Raw genomic sequence first — 17275 nt, forward strand, 5'->3', positions numbered from 1 at the left:
TTTGGAAAAGTGCCACTTCCCAGCCAGCTCCACTTCCCAGGACGGAGTCCAGCTGATCTGGAAATAACCAGTATTGCCTGAGATGGAAATCATTTCCCACTTCCCACACCTCCTCCCCACAAAGAAACCCAGACAACGACAAACTCCAGACATGGCCCGCCAGTGCCTTTGTGTTTGGGAGACAGGAGAGCAATAACCTCTCTCCGCAGTTTTCTCTACAGCAGTTCAAGGCTGCTCTCGAGGCGCACCGATAGCGATAGACCTCTGCCATCCTGCTTAGCCTGGGACCACTCAGGAAGTGCTTTTGAGGCCTGCAAGTACTCATGCACCCTCGACACAGGGGAAATCCTGGTTCCTCGAGTGGCTGGTGGGTGAGGATCTCACCCCCGCTCCTGCAGGCACCCAGTGACCAGTCGCGGTGGCCAACAGCGGCACAGCACCAGCAGGGCTGACGCATCCCGCAGCCCCCGTTGTGCTGGTGCCCTCCCGGGAAAGGCGCCTGCTGCACAGGAGGAGCAGGCGGCTTTCAGACCCTGGACCAGGTGAGCAAGCCAAAGCAGCTCTCCGTGTTAGTGGGTCTCCTCACCTACCCCCTTTTCCGCTGCTAAGTACCTATGCGCAGCTGCAGAGCACCTGCCATCCGTCACCCCCATGGGGACAATCCTGCTGCTGCTCCTTCTGGAGAGGGCACCCTGGCTCCAGTCAAGCCCAGTGTGCAGCCTCAGGGACTGCCATCCCATGCTGCAATATGCTGTGTTCCTCAGGAGCCTGATGCTGAAAGCTAACTCATGGCAGGAGAAAAATATCCCAAAGCTCCTACCTTGCATGACAGAGCAGCTTCTGACCTGGAAGCTGCTTCCAGCCCTCTCTTTTCACTCCTCAGCAGCGACAGGAGGATTAAGCCCATGAGCGTTCACCAATTTTAATCGTGGCCACCCGTTTGGTCTTGCGGACAAAGCAGTCTCCAGGCTCTGCCGGGACAGCTGGTGACAGCGAGCGATAAGTAACTGCCCTGGCCGTGTCACAGACTGCCCGACGCTCGGGGAGATGCTGCCGTCTTCCCTGCATCCCGGCACCTCCTCCTGTCAGCCATGTACGGCAGGGAGAAAAGCCCAGCGGCACCATGCCCCGGCAGGCAAGGTGCAGGAAAGCCTCAGCACACTTGCTAGACCCATCGATCCCCTCTTCCGACACGCGGGTCTCAATGCAAACGGCACTCGCAGCCGCCGTATGAGCTTTCTGCTCTTTCCCCCCCAGTACCTCAGCCTCCTCCAATGCTCGACTAGGGATGTCGGAGGGTTTAACCTGGTTTATTCCCTTAGGATCTGTCTGGGGCCCTGTTCCTCATGAAATTCCCTGACCATTTTATTCACTTCTGCTGATACTGTCTGCCTCCACAACCCAGGGCAACAAATTCCAGGAGTTTACTACCTGCTCTATTAAAAATTTACTTAACGTTTTGAACCAGCTTCCTTCCAGCTCACCGAGTGCTCCTTGCTTCTAGTACCGCCAGTTTAATACCTAACAGGTTGGCATCTACTGCCATCGCTATTCTGTGGACTTGGACTACAACACAGAATCACAGAAAAATTCAGGCTGGAAGAGACCTCTAGAGGACACGTACTGCAACCTCGGGCTCACAGCGGGGCAGATCCTCTCTGTCTTCTCCTCTCCAAACCAAGGAGCTCTAACCTTTTTGGTCTCACCTGGCCAGCTGCTGCTCCATCCCATTTATCTTTACAGCGCCCTTCTCTAACTCCACTATGTCCTTCTGGAGACATGAAGGCCAGAACTGCAAGCAGGACTCAAGGCGTGAGCACAGCCAGAGCTGCAAAATAAATGTGGTTCATGTAAGTGGTGGCATTTTGTATCTCAGTTTCCTTTTCTCTCTAGATATATATACATATATACATATACACACAAACACACAAAACTGAAAACCTGTGAAATATTTGGAGCTTACATAATCAGCCAAAGGGTTTTACCCCACTTAAAACCTTGCTGATGTATCCACGCTACTGGTTAATCACCATGCCCTGAACACCTTCTGCAGATGGAAAACGGCCTCTTTGGTACAGCACAATCCTTATGAAGGGTGGAAAAAACGTCCCAAGGGTAGACACCTTCCAGCGCCTCGGGAAGCCCCAGGCCGATCCGGTAGTCTATCAGGTATCTCTTTAGTGTTGCCAACCTACAATCTCAGTTGCGACTTCCTACCTTGACACGAGTTTTGAGAAAGTCACGGGGCACAACTACGTGGATAGGACGACTGGGCAAGCAGCACTATGAACTACATAATAAAAAGCGACTGTATTCAAGAGAGAGGCCGTAGCACAGTGATGGTATTTAACAGGTTGGACTCCTCCCACCTGATGTACTTAAAACGCAGATTTGAAGTTTTTTTAAAAAAAAAGCAAGGTCAGAAGGCCAAGGAGCAAGAAAAAAAAAAGAAGGGACCCCCCCCCCCCCCCCACACACACACACAAAGCGGCGATGGTAGGGGCACCGGGGAGGGTCTCACTGCGCAGGACGCTGCAGGAACTGTCCGGCAAGTGGGTCGGCCTCTGGGCAAGTGACCAGTAAGGTATTTTGGCAAGTCGGATGCCACTGCAGAGGGCTTGCAAAGCTGAGCCGTGGCAAGGCCCCCCTGGCCAGGGGCGGTGGTCCCTCACACTGCAGACCAGCCCAGGCACCAATGCTGAAAGAATGAGACACAGCGCTCGCAAACAAGGCATTTTAATGGGCGAGACGTTTTTTCTCGGCAAACTGTGCCCTCACACGAGCTTGAATGCTCGCACAGCCCCTGGGCCAGGGGCGACGCTCGCCAGCCCCGCAGCAGCACCTCCGGTCGCATCACTGCCAGGTTTACTACCCATTTTGGCAAACACAGGGTTCAGCCCCGCACTTCTCGCTGGGTACCAGTGGCTTGGCGCACTTACAGAACTGCTGCAGCTCTCAGAGCAAAAGACTCACTCGTGTAAGCAGCGTGCCTGCTCTCAGCTAGCAAAAGCAGCCACAGATTTCTGCAGGAAAAGTGAAGAATTAACGCAGGAAGGGTTGGATCCAGCAGTGCCTTCGAGGCCTCAATCCATGAGGCGTTAGCTGCTCGCTTTCCTCCTCAGCAGGCTGAACTGGACTAGTTTTCTAGGTTGGGATGTCTTGTACTAAGCACCATCTAGCTGGAGAGCAGAAGGTGAGCGGACGTCGCCGGGGCCCAGAGAGCGGGGCACTCGCAAGCTCGGTACCGACGCAAATTCTGTCCCCAGCTACATCCACGCAGATATTCCCGTCCCTCGGCGAGGCAGCAGTCAGCAGCTCTGTTCCTACGCCAGGCAGGCATCCACCGCACATGCACAAGGCCAATTCAGCAGTCTTTCAGACTGTATCTGTAAATCCACCTGGTTGCTTGGAAATGTTTCCAGAACAAACAGTTTTTCTGCCACTTTAGGAAAACAGACACCTGTCTCGACGGAGCTTCAAGTCATCTAACACTTTCGTCTCTGAACAGTGCTGAAAAACATTGTGCTTTTGGAAGAAAAGTAAATGATTTCAGCGTAGATCCCTGATAGCTTGTCATGTGCAGACTGGAGAGAGGAAAGCTAGATTATTTAATAGTACCTTTTTCCTGGCACAAAGAAGGATAATCAATCGTGATTAAGACTGGCAGATGAGGAGAAAAAAAAAAGTTACCTCTATTTAGTTTTTAAAAAAAATGCACTGCCCACAAGAAAAAGATCCACAGGGGATCTGGCTGCCCCTTCTGTCCACCCTGACCCAACTAGAGATCACTACACACTGAGTTTACAAGGTTTGTTTTTACCTGTAAACAACAGTTTGCCACTTTTCAAACCCCTCAACTGAATTCACTTCCAAAGTAAACAAGTTATGAAGCTAACCAAGTGTCCCGCATTCAGGACTGTGGGGAAAAAAAAAAAAAAAAGAAAAGAAAAGAAATCATGAATGGGCTTCATGGGACTGAAAAGCAGCCCTCAATCACAGCACAGATCAGCGCAGCGCAGCTGTTGGAGAGAAGACACCTATTCTGCTCACACGGAGGTCGATGAGCTAGGGAAAAATAAAGCCTCGACTGGCAAGAACCAACCCCAACGGTACGCAACAGCGGCCGCCTCCGCTTCACGCAACTTCGCGCCAAAGGCCGAAAGCCGTCCAGGTCTACGGACCCGTTCTCATCACGCGCTCGGGACGCGCTTGTGCTGAAGTTGCGGTGTCCAAAGCAGCCGGAGCGGAGTCAGAAACAAAGTCCTCCGGTTACACACACTCGCCCCGATCCGCCGTCCACCAGCCTCTTCGCCGCCAGCAGCACGTGCACGTTACAGCAAAAGGAGAAAAAACAAGGAGGGAGATAAGCGGGGGACGGGACAAAAGGATAATCCCAGCGCAACGTCTTGGGTTACAGCCACGTCCTCTCCGCCAGCCGTCGCCTCCGTCACCTCTGGTAGCCGCGACGCTGCGGCCAGAGCCCTCACCGAGACGCGTGGCACAGCGCGCCCGCAGCCCCACCGGCGAGAAACAGAAAGGGGAGAGAGAAAGGCGGACGCGATGGAGGGATGAGGTGGCTCTTCTCCCCGCGGGCGGCTGCCCGCGGCCGCGGGCTCTTCCAGCGTGCGCTGTCCATTAGGAAAGGGGTGTGGGGGCTTTGGCAAGATGACGGTTACATAAAGAAGAAGCTACAGAAAAGAGAGAGAGAGAGAGAAAAAAAAAAGAGGTTCAGAATTGAAATTAAAAAAATGGGAAGGGAGGGCGAGAGGGAGGGAAAGAAAAAAAGGTGGAACGACATTTTAAAGGAAATAAGCTGTGAAGGAAAGAGTGCAGTGGGGAGATTTAACGCAAACCAGCGGCGGCGGGGCAGCACACAAGCAAATGCTCGCGACAGCAACAAAAAGCAACCGCCAGACACCAGCACAGGCCTATGGCGACGGCGAGAAGGCAAGAAACAACCCGCTGGGAACCTCTGCCCCGTCACACCCAAACAGAACAGCAACAGCAAAACAAAAGTCACAAAAGGCCACTCAAAGACCAAAGCATTTGGGTAAAAATATATTTCCTCTCCCCACTTCAAGTGTTGGCACTATGTTGTGTACGTAACCTAAAATGTATACAAGAAATAACTGAGCTTATGCTATAAGGTTATTATTCAATTTGTAATTCAAAAAAAGAAATACTTTAACATCAAATAAAGTGACAATATCTAACAGATGCGTACATATAATTTTGCATTAACACTGTATGTAGGTTACACAATTATTTAGTTACAAACATGGGTTATTTTCAAATAGCAAGGTAATAAAGTTCTACATCTATAGTTTAAGGCAATCAGGATATTAAAAATGTATACAAATACAATATTTCTACCGCTGTTCACAGCTTTATTTTTCCATTAATTAAAAAAGAAAAACCCTTCATACTTGTATAGTCCCACGCTGATACACGCTGACTAGAGAGTCAAAGATATTATATACTGCAAAAGCAACCAGGGTCCTTGGAGGAGAGACGGGAATAAGCACTTCTAACATGTTAGAAGGGCAAACGATGATCGGATTTGAACGGACAGGTCTGATACGGTCACACACAAAAAGACATTTCCATTTTCACTTAGTTTTTTTTGAGAAGCAAACTGGGAACTACCTGCAGAGTCGCTGATCACGTTACAGAAACGGCACGTCTAAGGAGAGACTCCGCTACGACCCCCCTCCGCGCGACTCACCCCCTCCTCGGGATCGGCGCCGTCAGGGGCCGGGGCAGCTGCAGCCGAGGGGCGGCGCGAACGGCAGGTTTCGGGCCCGTGAGCCCGGCACGCTCGCCCCTCTCTCGCTGGCAGGGCCGCGTCCCCGAAACGCGCGCCCCCTCGGGCTTTCCTGCTCGCTCCCGCATCCCAAGCTTTGAAACGCAGCGCACGGGGGCCGCGCAGCGCTATCGGCCGGGCGGCGGCGTTGGCTAGCGCGCGGCCAGGTTGGCAGCGCCTCCTGAGCGAGGCTTTTGGCCACTTGCAACCTCTCTGGTTTCTTTCCAAAACGTCAGCAAAATCTGATTGTTACAGAAAGTTTTAAAATAGCTTTAATAATGCCACTTGCAAGTAAGTGGACTTAAAGAAAAAGAGAAGAAGAAAACACCCAGACAATGCAGCTGGTTTAGTCATATCAGTAGTGAGCAAAAAGGGTGGCTCTTACTACTGTACTTACATGCAAAGGTGAAAGCACGTCCAACTAGATTTGAGAGCATCATTTACTCCATGCAGAACCAGGGACTACTGTGAAAAAGGCATGAATAAAGAAAAGAAAGAAGTGCAAAGCTAAACATGGCTCAGGGCATTGGGGAAAGGGGTCATTAACATCTCCTTAGGCAAAAAAAACTAGAAGAACAAAAGCATAAAACCCCAATACCTTCCACTTTGGCAAGTTAATGCTTTATTCCCTGTTCTTTCAAAATAGTTTGCTTTTTGCTGGAGGACAAAACCCAACCAAAAATACATTAATGCATTTGGCCACAGTTTTCCGTTGAAAACAAAAATAGCTAGACTCGGTTGCTTTCCCCTGCCAAACATCCTGTCAAATGAAGCAGGACAAATAAATGTTAAAATTAAGTTTCCTACTTGGCACAAAATGCTCATAATTAAAAAGAGGACAGGCACAGAGACAGCTGAAGCAAAGCATACTGTCACGAGCCATCAGCTTGTGATGTGCATGTACGATTGGATTGTGCAAAACCCATGCCAGAAAACCAGTTTCTTCCCTGATAACTTAAAGGTTGGGTTTGCTAGAAGTCACACGAACTGTGGTTTGGGTTTTCTAAGCAACTCTTCTAAAGAAAAAAAAAAAAAAAAAAAAAAAAAAAAAAAAAAAAAAAAAAAGCAAACCCACCCTCGCACACTATGTAAAAACAAACATACATCCAGGTTGATAGGATAAGAAGATGCACTTGAAAAGAAGGGGAAAAAAAAAAAAAAAAAAAAGAGCAAGAAGAAAATAAATCCTCAAATGTTGTATTTCCGGTTTATTTATTTCTGACTGATTTTTGCCACCTGTCCGAAGTAGCATATTTGGACACCACCTTCCCCAAAGCCACGTTTAGGCAGTGAGGGGTTAAAAAAAGAGAACCCCTAAACACCTTTACCAACCTGACACTTCAAGAAAAGTGATAATTCTGCCTTTATTAACATTCAGAGGCAAGAAACTCCATCCCAGAAACAAGCAAAGAACTGGAGTGCTTGGGACTTATGTTAAGAGTTATTTTTAAGAGTGCTTTAAAGAGAGAAGCAGGAGACTACCTAGCCAGGAGCAGTGGAAATGCTGGCAGCACAGCGGTGGAAGAGAAAGAAATCCCGAAGTCATAGGGCAACCACAGCTCGCCACTTTGCGGGAAGGAAAGGAAAGACTCTGTCCGAAAAGCAACGGCACAAAAAATACAAATTAAACATGCAGATCCGTTTTCAGCCCGCGCTGGCCACAAAGCGAGGCCTGGCTTGTGCTAGATGGCGTTTGCACGTCCTGGAGGGGGACGTCGGCCCCGGGGCCGGAGGGGAGCCCGCGGCCGGGCGCCGTCTCTCCCTCCTCGGCTGCTCCGTCCGTTGCCCGGGAGGAGCCCAAGTCGCTCTCAGGTGGTATTGACCCTCCTGCTGCTCCTTAACACAAACTGGCATCCCGAAGAGCGCTCATCCCAAGCTTCCCCTGCCATGCAAAGCTACCCCCGGGGGCTGCGCTGTTACCTTTCCGTTGCACCGCAGCGGCCCTCGCAGGCAAGCAGGACTTAGAGAGCGCGTTTGCTGCCCTGGAAATGAGCGGCAGCTCCAGGGACGGGGCCCTAAATCAACCGTTTTATCTGCCAAATGCTGGTTAACACAAATAGGGAACCCCTCCTTCCCCTCCCCACGATCTGTATCCTGCAACTAAGCAAGCCAGCATTCAAGTGCACGCAGGCATGCCCCTGACAGCGGGAAGAGGCCGTTTTAAGAGTACGCCGTCCCCCTCGCCTGGGTGTTTTTATTTCCTACGAGGCCGCCGGGATCACACGCATTTGAAACCATGAAACCATTTTCAGCCAGGTTTCAAAGCTTACGGTCAGGGGAGTAACGCGGGGAAAGCAGTACCGGGAAGAGGTCCCTCCCTCTAGGCACCGCCGCAGCACTCAGCGAGCAGCGGCTACACTCAGCGGGAAGGGCAACTGCAAAAACACGCCAGCACATGAGACAAACCCAGGCCAAATCATGTCATCCAGTCAGACAACAAAAACAGTAACTTTAAAAAAAATGACAAAAATCATGCAAGTGTAAAGGCATGCAAGGTCAGTTAAACTTTTGTTATCTACACACACGTACCCCCCTCCCTCCCTCCCCTTACAACAGCGGGACTCGCACTGCTCTAACGCGTTGGCTACTGGAGGAATAGGGGAACGCGGCCGGACTGAAACCCCGGGCTCTGGCAAGGCTCAGCGCCACGGGCCGGGCCGCGAGCCCGGGGCCGCAAGCGGTAGTTCCCCGCGGCTGCCTTCTGCGGGCGCGGGGCACTACCCAGCGCAGGGAACCGCGGCCGGCCCTCCGCGCAGGCAGCACGGCATCAGCAGCATTTACGACCTGATCCAGTCAACGACGCTTGCTGACGTCCAGTCATTGCTCCCAATTCAAATCCACAGCCAAAACAATTTACTGCTGCTGGTTTCGACCGGAAAGAATGCATGGTATCTCTACCTTCCCAGCCCACCCATCCCTGAATTTGCAGTTGCACGAAGTCCTGTACCCAACCCTTCTTCCTTCTTCTTCCCACTATGTTATTAGATGAGTTAATAGTTATTTGTGTTAAAAAATATGAAAAAAAGAAAAAAAAACACAGATGGCAGAGACACATTACTGCAAAAGCAGGTGAATGCAGGAACATCCTTGGCTTGACAGGCTTTATGTGAAGCTTGCACTGCAAGTTAAAAAAAAACAAAAGAACAAAAAAACAAAAAAAGTTAGCAATAATAGAACCCCAAATGAAAAAAAAAATAAATAAATCATGGAAAGTTGGGAGAGCCAACACCAGCAACCTGCTCTGGTGGGTGGGCATGCAGAGGGATTATGGAATTAAAAAGAAATTAAACCTTAAGACTTGGGTCAAGTCTAGCCTACACAACAAGCAAAAGCAAAAAGAAGAACTGAGTGGGAAGAACTGAACAACCGACAACTTAAGTTAGCCAAGGTTACAGGTTCTCCTTGGCTGGTGACTGCAAGGTGTGGGGCTTTTTTCCACAAAGCGCATGTGGGGTGCACGACGGCAGGTGTCCAAGCTGAGTTACTTTACCGCAGGCGCTCGCACAGAAGGCGGGAGCGCAGCCCTTTCTGAAACGCAGCTCTCAGAGCTTGGCACCGTGAGCTCTCCCAGCACCTCAGCAAACCTAAGTTCTCAGGCACAATGCTGATCCTTCAGACATTAACACAAACCTCTTTTACTGGGGCGTTGGGCCTAGCCCCAAAATACAGTTGCTGCATGCTGTAGCTCAGGGATTAAACATGGCCCCAGACAGCCACATCGGATGGGAAGTTACTTATATTGAAAGGAATCTGGAAAAAAGTTTTTGATCTGTTTTTCAGAAGTAGCTTGAAAGGAACAGAAATGGAGCCCCAACAGATGGTCCCAGTCCTGGGCGGGTTGAGGAGCATGTAACACGAAGGCACGTGTTGAGCACATGGTGATCTACCAAACACGCAACCACCAAAACACTATTTGATGCTCCTATTTTAAAACGGATGGTAGAAGTTGGAAGCACAGTCCCACCCAAAAATTACAGCAGGGGCTCAATAACTGGCTCAGCTTCAGATTCAGCAAAGTACTTGAATGACAGCATTACAGACACATACTTGTGTTTTAAGCACAAATACATGCTGCTGCCCCCAAACCAGCACACTTCTCTGACATCAGGCCAGAGCTCCAACAAACTACTGGAACGTATCTAGGAAACAGCAGAAAAAAGAAAGGTAGAAAAAGACAACTCCTTGTTCCTACAGGGACAGTCTGGACATCAAGAGGGCCAAGTTCTCCCTCATGAAGTTAAGCCAGCAGCAAATTGGCCCTGGGCCTTCCCTCCAGCTTGCACAATGCTGAGGAAAGTCTCCGTTGTCCAAGTTGGAGAAAACCGATCCCACGTTCAGAAAAGAGCAATCCCACGAATTACATTCTGGGGAGGCTACAAGGATCACGCTCAGAGCGTGGCAAGGATTTCCTCTGGCAACTGCATGGGAACTGCCACAGCCCATGTCACCACAGAGAAAGCTTGAAAGCCTTACCTATGCCAGCTGCAGCTTTTTGTTAGAGTGCAAGGAGAAACATAAAGCCTTCAGAAAAACCAAGGTGTGCTACAATGCAGAAGCATCAGCATTTCCCTTTAAAGCCTCTGTTAGTAGTTCAGACACTAGAGAACAATTTAAGCAGTTACAACCCCAGGTGTGGAGTGACACTGAAAGGACACACTACTTAAACACATGCATGTTCCTCATGACTGGATTTCTGAGAATGCATCGGCAAAGCAGAAACTGTGCTATTTGTCACAGCTGCTAGAAACATCGATGTATTACACCCACAACGCAGTGCATGTGCCAGCCCACTTCACAGAAGCAACTAGTAGCTAACACCAACTACCAACAGTTACAAAACTCCTCAGATCGCTAAGTTTTGCTCTGGTCTCATGTCTAAGAGGTGAAAAATCTATTGCAGAGCTCATATAAATATTAAGCTAGCAACTCTGTTAATGAGATAAGAAAAAGGGGTCTTCAAAATTGTGTGTTACTTCTAGGAAAGGGCCACCACATACGGATTCTCACATGAGAGAAGACTACTTTTTCAGCCTATCCTATTTACAGGCATCGTCAGGGAATGATATTTCAGCATGCTTGGACATTTAACTGCCTGACACTCACCAGTTCTGCCATTCGGCATGACACTGATCAGCGCCCGCAATGATGCCTTTAACCCAGCAGAGTACACAGTGTACGAGCACTCCACGTATTTCAGCAAGCGCCGCGGGCCAGGTTCTCAGTTAGTATAGAGCAGCATGGCTCCATAGGAGCTACAACAATTTACATCAGCTGAGGAGCTAGCCCTTGGCCCTCCCCTCCTTCCCCTGGGGACCCAGAGTCAGAACAGCAATGAATGACGGGCACTGATCCAGCAGTAGAAACAGGGGGATGTGCAGCGAGCATCAGGGTAACGTCCCGAAGTATAAAAATATACCAGTATATATGCAAAACAACAGAGCCTCACAGGCTCACGCTAGAGACAGCTCACACGTGGCTGAAGTTCACAGGTTAACAGGAGAGTCAAAAGTGGCTACGCCACATCCGTGTTAGCATTTTGGTTCTTTCAACAGCGATGACTTAGTGTTAATTATGAAGGATACTCTGCCTGAGTTGACTAAGAAATGCTCCCTGTTTCACTATCAGCTAATACAAGAAGCGTGGAACTGTCATTTTTGTGTGTGGATTAAAAAAAAAAAAAAAAAGTTTTCCAGTAAGATTTTACTGTATTACCCTCTTTACAGCTTTCCTGATTGCAGTTATAGATTGGCGCTGTTATCACAGATGACCCAGAAAGCACTTGCAAGAGTCCCTTACTGGCTACAGAAAAAAGTGGATGGCAATTATGACGGGAGGCCTTGGAGCAGCCTCTGTTACAGTAAACCGTCTTGCTGTGCTACACAAACAAGCCATGCACAGTCCGCTTCACCTGTGCGGAGTTTGTTGGACTTCACTGTACATTCCACATCCAAACGGACGTTGCGCTCTGGTTTTTAAAGCACAGCGAAGTAGCCAGTATAACGTCAAAAAATACGAGCCTCTAACACTAATAGCAAGCTAAACATAGCTATCTCCAAGTACAGGCTGCAAGGAGGATGTTACATTAATAAGAATTAATTGGGATCTTTAGAGCAAGGTTTTCAGCAGAGCTCTCCAGTGACTTAACTCTGAGCCCAAATCAGTGGCAATGTTACTCCAGTTTCAGGGCCAGCAGAGTTAGGTGCAAACCGAGAACATCTGAAAAATCCCACCACTAATGCTGACCACCAGACAGACTCTGTCCACGGATATACCTGGTTCCTACAGAAGTTGCTGGATCTCAAGAGTATTGGAGGGCACAGTTATTATACTCCTAGCATATGAATATAAAAGAATAGAAAACAATGCCATTGTCTTTACTAAAAGGTATGGATTTCTTAGCTTATTACAACCACAAATGTCATTTACCTGTAATTACGGTACCATAGATTCTGTTGCTAAAAAAAAAAAAAAAAAAAAAAAAAAAAAAAAAAAAAAAAAAAAACAAACAAAAACAAAGCTTTTAACTTTAAAGTAAGCTTCCATTATTCACTTTTGGCACTAGGATTCTCCATGTAAAAATAACATGGCGTTTTTGGTTTCTCATCTACTTCTACTTACAACCATAACCTTAAAGAATAGAAGTGGGGGACTACCTTTGGATGAAAGGAAGGATGAGTAGAGGTCCCTTTTTAGTTCTGGCTCAGGTAGATAAATCTGAGTCCAGAACATCCCAGAGCTGTTCCAGAAGCTGCTGGACACATCATAGGTCAAACCTCCACCATCTGGATTGCTCTCCCACACCAGCTAGACTTTGACATAAAATTTTAAGGTGTTCTTCTAAAGACAAATTAAGATCTTATCCCTGGCCCACCCTTTAGAAAAAAAAATATTTGATCAGGCTGGTAAAAGCCCAGTTTCCAGTCTGGTAATGGGGAAAAGCAAATACAGACATGCAGCAAGATAGAGAAAAAACAACTCCCCAAATCGTGATAGACCCTACAAAGGATGTGGGTGACAGCTGCTTACTTTTTCTTGTCCTTTTCTTTCTTGGTTTGTTGAGAACCTGCCTGCTGAGCCTGTGACTGTAATAGCTGAGCTGCTGCCTTCTTCTTTTGAAAGTTGGTCAGCTCTTCCTCAAGCTCCTTCTTTTTGTCTTCCACTTTTTTCTTCTCTTCTTGGTGAGTCCTCTTTAGATGGTCAAACTTTTCATGGAGCTGTCAGGACAGTGACAATGAGAATTGGAGGAGAATAGAAAAACATTTTACCCCAGTTTCTGGTAGTGATGCCTGGAGAGATCTCACTGGCACTGGGGCCTCACTGCACTAACAACAAGCCAGTTTGTCTGTCACGAGCATGCTTGATCTTATGAGAACACTCCTGCAGTAGTGCATATAGACAGAGGGGAATTAAGCTGTAGGAATATCACAGGTCTCTGGGCACTTCCAAACCCCGCGCCCTGTCCTGCACTGCTTTGTACCTCATGGACTCACTCTTGCTTGAGCAAAGCAAGGGAACATGTCTAGGCGAACCATGCAAATCACATTTGGGCAGCGCACATGAACAGCTCTGTTGTGCCCCTCCACAACTGCGCCGAGCAGCACTTACTGCCCTCCAGGAAGTCCAAGGAAACCTCATCTACTTACTGAAAGTCTCTAGATAGGAGAGACTGCAAGAGGGGCAGCACTGGCTGTAGCACAGCCGGAGTCCACTGCAGATCAACGTTACTCCGAGCAGCAAACATCCTGTGTTTTTAAGGTGGGAGGGAAAGGTGAGGGAGCAGAGGGGACTCCCACAGCACAGAAAGGTTCATGTTTCCACAGAGGTATGAGGCTGCAGCAGCCACTACTGTCATTCTGCAACACCTCCCGCTCCAAGGTATATCTTCCTCTGGCTGCCCAACGCCATGGAATACTCCTGCCCCGTTTTAGAGGCAGAGAATTGGAGCAGAGGATTTACATGATGGGGTCATGCCACAGGGTTGTGGTAGAGCTGGGGAGTCCACACCTGCTCCCTGTAACTGTTTATGCCATGCAAGCCCCTTTTTAGGCTTGATGTGGGAATGCAGGTATCACCTTTGCAGGGCTCTCCTGGAAAAACCACGGCCCACACCCTCACACACTTTTCCGAGTTAATGATATACTTACATCTTTCTCTGCTTCTTTCAACTCCGCTTCCTTTTCCTTCACTCTCATGACAAACATCTGTCTCATTTCATCCTCCTTCTTTTGGAGCTCACCCAGGAATTCATTCCTCTTGGCTTCGTAAGTCTCTTGGAGACTGTTAAAAATTTACAGAGATAACAGTGAAAGCTGTGTTTCATGTGTGCCAATGAGTTTCCAGCCTTTGGTGATCTTAGTGCAGTCTCCTGTCACAAAATGTCACCAGAGGTCCTCAATTGCAACAGAGGTGTGAGCACCTCCACCCAAACAAGTCTTAACTTGCTAGATGGTAGCAGTGTGGAAATAAACCGGTGAGTAAAAACAAGCACACTGTTAAGAATCCTGGAACTCACTTGGGCAGACAGAATGACTGGACCACCCAAATAAATAGCCATTATGTAAGCATCTACAGCAATCACCGATGTTAACCCAGCTTGCTGATCTGTTCAATTCCCACCTTCTTCCCTCACTCGCTTTTCTTCCTGAATCTCTTCCTCTGAAGTAAGAGATGTGCGGAGCAGAGACTGGCATATCAGAGCACAAAATCTGGCTTTACGTAGGTTCATTAAGCACAACACTGTCACAGAGCAAAACTAATTTTCACAAATCATTGCTAACAGATTCAGATCAGGAGCTTTATTTGGATAAAGCCACCTTGGGAGATGTCTTTCTCCTTTAGCTGTCAGGGAGGCTAAGCCTTTGTGAATGTGTGGCAGTGCTCATCCTCTGAATAACCACATTACCAGATTCTTTCATTCCTTTATTCCCCTGCTACTTCTTGGCATTGTTCTAAACCTCCAGCATCAAGATACTGCAGCAAAGATTTGAGACACAAAACATGTTGTCCATGCACCTCTGAGATTTTCAGAGCCTCTTAGGAAGGCTGAATGCCAAATTCCTTTTCATTTTCTTCCTTAAATGGATTTGGATGTTTCAGACATAATGATAGTGTGGGAATGATAACTATTTCCCCAGGAAGCTTTTCTGAAAGTGCATTTTTTAATGAAAACTCCACTGACACAGGAGAGATGCGCTGCCTCATCTACTTAGCATGCACATGTCTAAGCAGCACATTAAACATCAGGCTAGTGAAAAATCATAAACACATTAAAGCCAAAGTATTATCTTGTCTTGCACAGATACTGTTTTGAGCTGGGGAGTAAAACGCAACAGAGGCTCCAGCCTTGGACTTAACATCCCAAATCAATGGGTGCTCCAAATCCCTCCTGAAATATTCCAAGGACAGGCTGCCCCAGAGCTGCTCTTGCACAGCGTTGGCCATCCTGAAGGAATCGCACGATTCCAGCTGACCAGACACTGAACCCAAAAAATCCCTCATGAGACTGTAAACGCACCTGGGAACAGGGCAAGAGGTTTCTTTAGATACTGAACTAGATCAAGGACCATACTGGTCGCAGCAGATACAGGCTTAAACCAGAACCTCCTTAAAATTCAGTCTTCGGTTTAATCTTCTGACTTTGGACACTAACGCTTAAATTTACAAACTTTTCTTAAGTGTCTGGCTAGGGCCTGGGAAAACCCCGAGCACAGATTAGTCTTCACTGCTCAATGAGCAAGAACTGAAATCTGCAATTAGTGACATACTATACTAGAGAGCAGCAGAGCCTTACAGACCAAAAGGGAAAGCTGTGCACACTGCTGCTTGTATCCCATACTGCAAACGGCTTCTCACAAAGCTCATTTCCAAAACACAACGAGGAGTGATAAGCAAGCAAGAAAAGATTAGCAGGAGCTGGTGCCTAAGAGAAGCCCTTAAACTGATCCCGGCTCAATGCAAATCTCAGCTTCAAGCTTAAAACCTACCACTGAACTAAGGTCAGAAACCCAAATCTCTACTGAAGTGACTCCAACCTCCAGAAGAGCCAAATTAACAAAGAAACCGGCCCAGCAACTCCAAACTGCATATGAAAAAACACTCATTGCTCAAAGGAGCAACAGTCAAAACGAACCGAGACTCTTTACAGCTTCTCACAAAAGTGACAAAGGAATTTGCTTTTTAAGTAAACACACACATGAATATAAACCTGGATTAGATGAGTAACTTGATTCTCCAGAACATAATACACACTTAGAGATGCACTGTAAAAAAATTCCCAGTCAAAAAAAAAAAAAAAAAAAAAGGTATTTTGAGAAAATTAACCAGACCAGCTAAGAAACAGGACAGCAGGGAGGTCTCTGTGCAGCAGAGGACTCCCATTCCCACAGCAGATGCCTACAGCTCTGCTCGCTTGGCATCACTGGAACTTGGAGAAGTGGTACCATGTGCTCTGCCCATGTGAGCTGAGTATGATGTCACCGCCAGTCTCCCGTTTGTGCAGCTTCTCGCACAATCGCCTACGTAGCATCAGAATATTTTTGCTGAGGTCTTTTGTCCAACTTGCCTTGAGATTTATATGGAAGACTGCCTGCTCCTAGCAGAAGCTGTGCAAATGGGCTGAGGAATGGTGGTTCCTGTGGTTTCCAAAGCCCAGACCCAGGGGAAGGCTTGTTTCTGATCACTGGAGGAAGAACGGAAGGAACCAAACCTAATGTTTCCCTCATTTCATATGCACATTATCCCCAGCAAACCAGCTTGGGTTCGCAGGTTTAGCTTGTTGACTGGAGCGAGGGAGGGAGGAGGCACCCAGCGTGAACTGCTCTGAACTAGCACGTACCAGATGGAGAAGTTCTGTACGTTTTCATTTCCTTTCCACTTATAGCTTGGTTAAAAGAGGCCTCGTGTACAGGAAGTAATGGAAATTCCTCAGATTCCTGAACGGGAAGGGCTGAGCCCATCTTAAGCCACTGCTCTCTAGAAAGGAAATCCAATAAAGCCCCACACTTTGGCTTAGAAACAGAGCTGGGCTTGACTGATTCCACTAGAGTTTCTCCATTGCAAAAGCAGTGCAGCTGCACAGTCTCAGCAAGCCACAAATCAAAGCCTGAACTGAAGAAAAGCCCATGTCGCAGTGCAGGCCGAGCTCCGCTCTCCGTGCGGTGCTGTTTTCCAGACACAAGGGAGCCAGAAACAGGCGCACAAGGCCCCTGCTCTGCCTCAGGCTCTGCAGCCCACCTGGGCTTCCACTGCTGAGGGCCAGCGACAAGCCGTGGTCGTGCCAATCCGCACTAGCCAGCCGCACACTTGCCTTCTCAGTGATCAGCACAACAATTCCTGACACACGTGCGTTATGGGGCAAACCCACATCGATGCAAGGACAAGCGTGTAATTCTGACTCTCTCCCTCGGGGCAGCAAGGGCCGTGGGATGCTGCTAGGGCAGCGGGTTTCACTTTGGGGGAAAAGGCAGGGAGGAA

The 17275-nt window shown here is 48.2% G+C and overlaps 1 protein-coding gene across 2 annotated transcripts in view; it reads right to left on the reverse strand.

The window, feature by feature from the left end:
- Positions 1 to 1725: 1725 nt before the first annotated feature.
- The window catches only part of SEPTIN11 (septin 11), a 56859-nt gene continuing 41309 nt past the window's right edge, over positions 1726 to 17275 (reverse strand). Inside the window, exons 8-10 of one of the 2 annotated variants that reach the window (XM_062574234.1) lie at positions 13948 to 14080; positions 12830 to 13017; positions 1726 to 1828 (exon numbers count right to left, since the gene is read on the reverse strand). In XM_062574234.1, coding sequence (XP_062430218.1) covers positions 1762 to 1828; positions 12830 to 13017; positions 13948 to 14080 — 388 coding nt within the window. In that variant the 3' untranslated portion in view covers positions 1726 to 1761. Of the gene's footprint in view, positions 1829 to 8352; positions 8922 to 12829; positions 13018 to 13947; positions 14081 to 17275 lie in introns of those variants that run through there. The other variant, XM_062574235.1, reaches the window with a different exon arrangement.

The sequence above is a fragment of the Rhea pennata genome, chromosome 4 (genome assembly GCF_028389875.1).
Source record: "Rhea pennata isolate bPtePen1 chromosome 4, bPtePen1.pri, whole genome shotgun sequence".
Taxonomy (NCBI): domain Eukaryota; kingdom Metazoa; phylum Chordata; class Aves; order Rheiformes; family Rheidae; genus Rhea; species Rhea pennata.